The 9,429-nt window shown below is 33.2% G+C and overlaps 2 protein-coding genes across 2 annotated transcripts; both read left to right on the top strand.

Annotated features, from left to right (window-relative positions):
* Positions 1–3,899: 3,899 nt before the first annotated feature.
* On the top strand, positions 3,900–5,054 carry LOC104737164 (osmotin-like protein OSM34). Its single transcript, XM_010457275.2, has 2 exons — positions 3,900–4,438; positions 4,557–5,054. The coding sequence occupies exons 1-2, from the start codon at positions 4,044–4,046 to the stop codon at positions 4,894–4,896; spliced, it is 735 nt and encodes a 244-aa protein (XP_010455577.1). The 5' UTR covers positions 3,900–4,043; the 3' UTR covers positions 4,897–5,054.
* Positions 5,055–7,501: 2,447 nt separating this feature from the next.
* LOC104737162 (osmotin-like protein OSM34) lies at positions 7,502–8,545 on the top strand. The gene is made up of 2 exons (XM_010457274.2): positions 7,502–7,920; positions 8,079–8,545. The coding sequence occupies exons 1-2, from the start codon at positions 7,526–7,528 to the stop codon at positions 8,353–8,355; spliced, it is 672 nt and encodes a 223-aa protein (XP_010455576.1). The 5' UTR covers positions 7,502–7,525; the 3' UTR covers positions 8,356–8,545.
* The last annotated feature ends 884 nt before the right edge of the window (positions 8,546–9,429 follow it).

The raw sequence follows: 9,429 nt of genomic DNA, 5'->3' as shown, positions 1-9,429 counted from the left end.
ATCTTTTCTATTGGGAGGCACACAAGTCCAAGTATAATATGGACCATAGAATTTGTTTGTAAAAATCTTGGTAATCTTCCGAACAAGTGAAGCTTTTTTGTCCCGATCAAACCTCCACACAATTGGTAAACAATGATAGTAATCATAGAGGCAACAAATCAGACAATTAAAGTTATTAACTGAGACAATCAACAAATCAGACAATCAACAAATCAGACAATCAATGAAGAAGACTGAGACAATCATATAGTCAGACAATAACTCAGACAATCAAATACTAATTGTTTGTCAGATCAGTTAGAAAGGAAACTAAAAAAATCAATCAATCCGAGTATGCAAAAGAGATTATGTGGCATCTTTCATGATCAAACAAAGTCTTAGTACCAATTGCAATAAGAACGAAATTTATGTTTTAATTAACCGAACCAAACAATCTAATTCCACACAATTCGAAGGAAATTATCTGAGAAATCTTTAGATAAAAAATTGACTTAATTAACCGAAGTCTAATTGATAAAAAATCCTTTGTACCAATTACAATATCTATCGAATTCTAAAAAGAAGAAATACACATCAAGAACAAGATTGCATCTTGTTAGACTAAAAAATTATACAAAGACATGAAACTTACCAAGTCGTGTTGGGCAACCGTTTGGGAGAGAGAACGGTCGTAAATTTTTCACGGCCAGGCATCGTAAGGAGTTCTCTCAGAGATTGCATTGTGTCATCATGGATTTGAGGTTGAGGCTCGTAGTTGTTACCTTGAAAAGATGGTTGACTATGACCATGAGAGTGAGGTGGAGACAGCAGATGATCCTCCGGTTGATCCGGTGGATTGTTCTGAACTTCAGGTGTCGAAAGATGCGGCTGGGGAAGTTGATTGACGGAATTCTGGAAAAGCGTCTGTGGCGGTGGAAAGTTTCGGAAATGGGGTGTTGTCTGTTGGGGGTTAACACGTTGTTACTCTTGGGGTGTGTGAAGCGGAGGAATTGGAGCCGCCGCCGTAAAATTTTACTGAGGAGGAAGAGGATTGGTTCTTCCTACGGTTGCGGATGGGTTAGAGGGTCCAGCTATCTGAGAAAGGTTGGGTGCAACCTTTCTCATTTTCAACCTCTTAACCGCAAGATTCGAAGACATCGAATGATGAGAAAGAAGATGAATCAAATTATTGGTTAGGAAGATCGAAGAAGGACATGGGTTAGAGGTAGTTTAGGTTTAGGTTAAGATCAAAGAAAGAAGATGAATTAGAAATAAGATTTAGGATTAGAAGGAGGAAGAAATCGGAGATGTGTGAAGAAGGAAGAAATCGGAGATGGGTGAGTGTAAGTCGGCTTTTAGATTTAGGGTTAAAGAAGAAAGAAGATGGGTGATTTCTGGTTAGGAAGATCGAAATCGGAGATGGGTGATTTAAGGGTAAAAAAGAATTTGGGCTGCAATGGTTTTAGACCCAAATTTCTTTTGGCCTAATAATATTTTCGATTTTACAGGATATAATTTAAACATTTTGGTACTTATCTCAAAAGAGAAAGTGGCTGAGATGGTTAATGGAGTCCTCAAACTTGGGTTCGAGTAACCTCCGTGTTAAATGTTTTTTTTTTCTTTCTTCAACTAAAAAAAGATTTTGTAAACATGTCTGAAACCAAATATATTGAAAAACAGCTAGTAATTTAATATAGTTTGTAATTTCACATTAAATAAAAATTAAAGTACAGAATTTCTATTACACATATAGCTTAAAGCACCAATATGAAAATTTGATACTTTTAAATGTGTAATAATATCCAAAACCTTATATAAAAATTTACCCTTTATATTTATATTTCACTAAATAATATAACAGAGTTTTAGTGATCATATTGGAAGAAAAAAAATTATTTTTATTGGGCATTATAAAAATACAAGTTGTTATGGGTTTTTCCAAAAACTCATATGATCTTGACATGTCTCAAATCTTTCTAAAACAAAATTAGATATATACAACAAATTTAAAATTCTAAGTTAGTAACTCATATGATCAACTATATTTGCTAAATTCTAAATTAGTAACTCAAGCATTTACGACTATATTCGGCGACTACATACATTAGTCGCTAATTTAACGACTATTTGGGGACAATATTTTCAACTTCTTGGTTTCGTCGCTATTTAGTCGCCATTTACCGACAAATTTAGAGACTATGTTATTTTGTCACAATTTAACGACTATTAACCGACTACATTCGTTTTGTCACTACACAGTCGCCATATAGTAGCTATATAGTCGCTAAATTTGGTGACCATTGGTTTAGTCGCCAAATGTAGTCGAAAATACTTTGTTTTCTTGTAGTGATATGAACCAAGTTTTTTTTATAAATAAAATATTAAATTATATTTAAAAGAAAAATATATTGTTTTACATCTACATGTTTAAAAGAATTAAATAAATTTTCTACTTTTTCAAGAAAATTTTTTAAAATTTAAAAACCTCATAGCTTCGAGTGGAAAACCATGCCTAAAGCCCCAATTTGTAGCGGCAATTTCCCAAGGAAACAATAGCCAAGAGGTTTGCTCACACCTGCTTATCTATCCATCCAATCATAGTTATTTCTGAAATAGGTACTTTCCCATGTCGTCTTGTATTTCTCTTCTACCAAATAAAATGAATGGTAAGTTGGAAAGTGTATCTCATTAAAAACCATGTACTTGGTCAGATGGTCACTCTGAAACAGAAGCCACTAACTGCTGCTAGACTGTACAGAAATTATGCTGGTAGAGAGTCCATGCTATAGCAGACCAAACTGCAGCAGTGTATTGACAGGAGAAAAACAAATGTTCTCTAGTCTCAACCAAGGCAGAGCAAAACACACGGTTCACAGCACAACCATTATTCCAAAGTAACATTCCATCTCCAGTTGACAGTCGATTTGCACAGCTAGCCAAGTACAAAAAGAGTACTTTGGGATTGCACGAGCAAACCATACTCCTTTATGCCAAGCTACTCGGTTTGAAGTTATTCGTATATGGTTCCATTTGTCCAATGTAAAGAAATATAATATTTACCGTGTTTTATAATATAGAATGTTTTAGATAATTTTTTTCATTTCGTAATATAAGATGTTTTCAAGTTTTTATACAAATTTTAAATTAATTTAATATTTTATATTATGTAGTATTATTTTATGATTGGTTGAACTTTTTAAAAGTAAACAATTCTTAATCTGTTTGTTTTTAGTTAAAACATCTTATATTTTGAAACGAAAAAGTATACTATAATACTATTTGACATCGTTTTGACAAAAAAAAAAAAAATAATAGTATTTGACATCAAAATTTTATCTTTCTATTCTCCATTACTTAAAATAGTGCGCACCACGCGTGATCATTATTTCGTGCAAGAATGAATTATACTCAAAAGAGTTGTGGATATTAATTCCTGATTAATGATTAAGGAAGAAATAAATATATATTTCTCTTCTGTAGAAAATTGAACAACTTCTTAAAATGATAAAGAAAACATATATATATCTAAGATCCTAAAATTGATAATTTGATGAGAACAAGAACATAAATACTTTATTAGACTCCCATAAAAAGGAATTAAATACATAATACATTTATTTATATAGGGATGTATTAATTTTGAAAAATTTAAACAAATACAAATACAAATAGAAGAATATATTATAAAAATAAAAATAAAGATAAATTTCTTAAATTAAGACAATTTTGATCAAACTTCATTAAAAAAAAAAGATAATAATATATTTATTTTAAATTAATAAAACAAGTGAGTCATAGTAGTATATCCTAATTCTACAATCTACACCCCAATCTAGAAACAAGACTTTGGCGCAAGTCATCAACATATAGTCAAGCCGCCCCTACCTATCAAATTTATTAAAATCATATTAACATTCATTATCTAGATAACGTCGAAATTGTAAATACTAATTAAATAACAAAACTATCAAACTTATACGTAATCCCTTTACCTCTATATAAATTCCATAACAAATATTAACAAAAAGATCACACATATACACAAAATTGGTAGAACGAAAAAAATGGCAAACATCTCCCTCCCTACGTTCATATTCTCCTCACTTTTGCTCATCTCCACCGCGACGGCTGCCACATTCGACATCCTGAACCAATGTAGTTACACTGTATGGGCCGCTGCGAGCCCTGGAGGTGGCCGACGTCTAAACTCGGGCCAGTCATGGAGGCTAGATGTCGCAGCCGGCACTAAAATGGCGCGGATTTGGGGTCGGACCAACTGTAACTTTGACTCCTCGGGTCGTGGCCGATGCGAAACTGGTGATTGCAGTGGTGGACTACAATGCACCGGTTGGGGTCAGCCACCAAACACGTTGGCTGAGTATGCTTTGAACCAGTTCAACAACTTAGACTTCTACGACATCTCACTTGTCGATGGATTTAACATTCCTATGGAATTTAGGTAAGAAACATTATCAAAAATATTTTTCTTTACTGAAGCTGGTATTTACCCCATTTAGATTAGAACCGTACAAGCTCGATCCTGATATGTTTTTCTGTTATGGGCGATCTATCTCCAGCCCAACTAGCTCAAACTGTCACCGGATAGTATGCACTGCGGACATAAACGGACAGTGTCCAAACGTGTTGAGAGCCCCGGGTGGATGCAACAACCCTTGCACGGTTTTTAAAACGAACCAGTACTGTTGTACCAACGGTCAGGGATCATGTAGTGACACTGAATACTCAAGGTTTTTCAAACAGAGGTGTCCTGACGCCTACAGCTATCCACAAGACGACCCCACCAGCACTTTCACTTGCACGAACACTAACTACAGGGTCGTGTTTTGTCCTAGAGCTAGGGTCGGTGCTACTGGATCCTACCAGCTCCCGATCCAGATGGTCACCGAGGAAAATTAATAGACTCGCGAGTATGTGTGTGTGTGAGTACGCACGTAGATATGCGTACGCGTGTGATCATGTTTACGTGACTGTATATTCAACGCGTAATGGATAATAACGAAGTAATAATTACATTGGTCGACTCACGTAAAAGTTAATTGAGTGATTTTTAAATATTTTTTCTATGCCATTCGTTTCATAATGTTTATTTTCAAAAATATCGATTTTTAATATATAAAATGATTAAATTCTAAATTCTAAACCCTAAATATTAAACTTTACCATTTAAAAACTATATCTTAATTATAAAATTGAGAATCCAAACAAAAAATAATAATTTTAAAAATTAATTTAACATATTGTAATTGTGTAAAAAAAGATAAAAATGAAAATATTAAAAAAGGGATATTTTTGAAAAATGTATTTATAACAAATTCTCAAGTTAATTTTAAAACAATAATACTTGGAGTATGTTTTGACTAGGCTCTTATATGTCCTAGAGGATTTTGAAATTTTTAATTTTAGAATTTAATCTATCTAAAAAGAAATTAAGTGTTATCTTATATATATCAGAACAATGAGACATAATTAGCAAAACCATCCTATAATTTTCAAAAGAAAATGAAAAAGCATTATTTCTGCCTAATAACAATTTTACTTTTGACTGTTAATAATCTTCCATATATAAATTTAAGAAAAAGGGAAAATTTTGGACTATTACGAAAAAATTTTTGTGTTTTAGTATTTTTATTTTCTTTTGTTATCATTGAATTGATAAGGTCTGCTCCATGGTCAATTCTTACTACGTAGGATAACGCGATTTAATGGAACAAAATTATGGCGGAATCGATTATAGAGATGGTGCGGTAATCAGTTGATTAAAAAAACTTCCCTTGTGTTCTAGTATTTGTGGATGAATAACGAATAAAACCTCTGAAAATCTTAATATGGTGGATGGGGCATCAGTGACGGTGCTATTTGTTTGCTATATTTTGCGTTGGAATCTACTGAACTCATTAGTCACTGATTGTTCTAGTCATGACTCATTTCTCAGATTTTGTGTTGGTTTGAGATAGCTATTTTGAATTCGATAAGAAATGCGAAAATATACATACATATACAGAAACACAAATCTAATCGATCGCTACTTTTCAAGTCAAAATTATACAATAATGATTATAAGTTGTTGAATAAATTGACTATTTAATAAACAATAATAGATCCTAAGGCAATTCAATGTCGACTTGCGTGTGAAAAATCATGTAGACCAATTCGTGGCTGCTTTTAGAAGAAACACGTTACTGAAACTAATATATTTTAGCATCATGAAGTAAATTTTTAGGCGTAGTGAGGTTAACATATTTGATCGGTCTCCAATGAATCAATTAAATATTAGACGTAAAAGTATATACCACCGAAATATACAGTTCCGTAGACCTAAATAGACACACGATAACTAAAATACAAAGAGGTTAATTTGTAAACCAGCGATAGTCCTCAGTAGGTGCAGACCGTGCAGGACCCTTTGCTACACTGGTCCGACCAGTAAGGTCCATGGTAATTAAGTAAACTTTGGGAAGTCAAAGTTTTCCATAGGATGGGTGTCATATACCATATAGCACAGCGAAGTCACGAACGACAGACCCATGCGGTCACACTTTTTCAATTTCCAACAAATGTAACACATCAAGCACCAGAAAGATCTTCACCAAAACACCATCTTGCATGCTAATCCATTGGAACAGGGATGGATCATTGATTCATTGTGTCCGACCATCTGGCTAACACATCTAAAATATTGTTACTTGATACACGATATATATGTTTGGTTTATATACATTCTCATATAAGTGATTTTATTTAAAAAATGACTCAAATGCCCATGTTTTGATCTAATAGTTTAGTTTACTTTAATAGATCTTACCTTATTTCTTACCTTATTCATCCATCTCAATTAATTTCTTACCTTATTCATCCATCTCAATAAACTCATTTAACTACAAATCTATTTTGTCTAGAAATATCTTGATGGTATCACAACATACGAAGATATTAAACTTTGATGGCATAAACTTGATTAACCATCTAAATATAAATTAACAATAATTATATATCAAATAAACTAATTATAAACCATAGTTAGAAATTTTACAGTTTGCATTGGAATAATTAAACGTCCAAAATGCCTTGAGATTGAGTATTCGACAATAGTGTGATTAGGGAGTGAGTAGATTCATTTTCTGTGGTTTATTAAAGAGTTTCCACAATATATGACATTTTAGTTTGATCCCAAACTTTGTTTAACTGTTGATCGATCGTCCAAAAAACTAAAAATAAACAAATCAGGTAATTTATCCTAATTCTACACACCAATCTAGAGAGAAGACTTTTTTGTTAGTTATCAATAAGTACAGTAAGTCTCCCCATCGACAAAATTGGTACGAGTAATGAATGATATGTGGTTTTGAAAACCACGAATTGAAAAAATCTACGTTATTCAATTTGTCTAACGTATATCTAAGATTCGATTCATATCACTTTGAATATTCTCACATAGGTTCAAAATTACAGAAATAACCCCTTACCTCTATAAAACCCATAACAAATATTAACAAAAGATCACACAAGAGTAGTAGAAGCAACAAAAATGGCAAACATCTCACACTCTACATTCATGTTCACCATTATTATCCTCATCTCGACCGCGAAAACTGCCACATTCGATATTCTTAACCGATGTAGTTACACCGTGTGGGCTGCGGCAAGCCCGGGAGGTGGCAGGCGACTTGATGCCGGCCAGTCATGGAGGTTAGACGTTGCCGCCGGCGCCAAAATGGCACGGATTTGGAGACGGACCAACTGTAACTTTGACCCCTCCGGCAAAGGTCGATGTCAAACTGGTGACTGTAGTGGTGGACTTCAATGTACTGGTTGGGGGCAGCCACCAAACACGTTGGCTGAGTACGCCTTGAACCAATTCAACAACTTAGATTTCTACGACATATCACTTGTCGATGGATTCAACATTCCTATGGAGTTTAGGTAAGAATATCATCATCGTGTATGTTTCAAAAATTTACCAAAAGTAAATAAGTAGACCATAAACTTAAGAATCTAAATGTTGAAATTTCAACCTAAATACACCTACCTATGTTTCGAATCGAGAACGATTAATTTTTGTTGGTGTGTATCGTCTCCAGCCCAACAAGCTCGAACTGCCACCGGATAGTATGCAACGCAGACATAAACGGACAGTGCCCGAACGAGTTAAGAGCCCCGGGTGGTTGCAACAACCCGTGCACGGTTTATAAGACGAATGAGTATTGTTGTACGAACGGACAAGGTTCATGTGGCAGTACTGGGTTCTCAAGATTCTTCAAACAGAGGTGTCCCGACGCCTACAGTTATCCACAAGACGACCCGACTAGCACTTTCACTTGTACTTCCACTAACTATAGGGTCGTGTTTTGTTCTTAAGGCTATATAGCTCGGTGCTACGAGTCCCACCAGCTCCCGATATAGATGGTCAGCGAGGAGCAATAAATAATTAAGTGACTTTTCTTTATTTACTAGAAAATTACCCATGCGTGGGTTATAAAATAAAATATTTTGTATGTAAAAAAAAAATTTCATTAAATTATATATGAAATTTACATGATCTTATTTATATATGCCTTGAAATAAAATTTAAATATATACATTCATAAGTTTATAATTATGAAGTGTGCATGTTAAAAGAAGGACAATTTTCACAAATTGCATAAAAATAAGTTTTCGTTTTAAATTTAGCACATCATTTCTTAAATTATAAAAATACTAATATAGCATCATACTTTTAATCTTATACTCTAAATACTAAATCATATCTCTTCAACATTATATCCTAAATGTAAAATAGAAATTCAAACCAAAAAAAAATATAGATAACCATTGGAAATAGTGTAAGTTTTTTTTGGCATAATGACGGATGTAGCAAGGGTTACAGGAAAATAGACATGAGGTATGATTGGCAACTCAAACAATACCAATGTGATATAAAAGTAGTCTTGCTTTTGTACAAGTTAATCTACTTGTTAATTTATACCACTTTTAACGATCGACATATATCTATGATGAAAGTATTGAGATTACAATATGTATATATATATATATATATATATATAATATTTATAATAGGTTTCTGTAACATTTTTCCATGTAATGCGAAAAGATGTTGTAAAGTTTGGGAAGTGATTCCAAAGAGGCATAAAGAAGTACGTGATCTTTTGACCATGTATATTTGTAGTACACGGTAAAATTAGGCAAAGTAAAATATTTTGTTTGTAATGAGAATAAAAAACTTTTAAAAATGAAAACAAAGCAAATTTACGAAACATAAACTTAGAAATATATTGTAGTTGAAAATCAGAGGACTTAAGAGAGAAATCTAAGGGACCTACAACTATAATATTATGAGTGAATGTTCAAAGCCAAAGAGATTGTGCTTTAGGAGTCGAGCATTGGGCTCACCTTCGTTACTAAAGACTTCCAACTGTAGTTTGAAAGTTAAAA

The sequence above is a fragment of the Camelina sativa genome, chromosome 13, assembly GCF_030686135.1.
Source record: "Camelina sativa cultivar CO46 ecotype springtype chromosome 13, ASM3068613v1".
Taxonomy (NCBI): domain Eukaryota; kingdom Viridiplantae; phylum Streptophyta; class Magnoliopsida; order Brassicales; family Brassicaceae; genus Camelina; species Camelina sativa.
The sequence above is the reverse complement of the archived record's forward strand: the minus strand, read 5'-3'. Positions and strand labels throughout refer to the sequence as shown.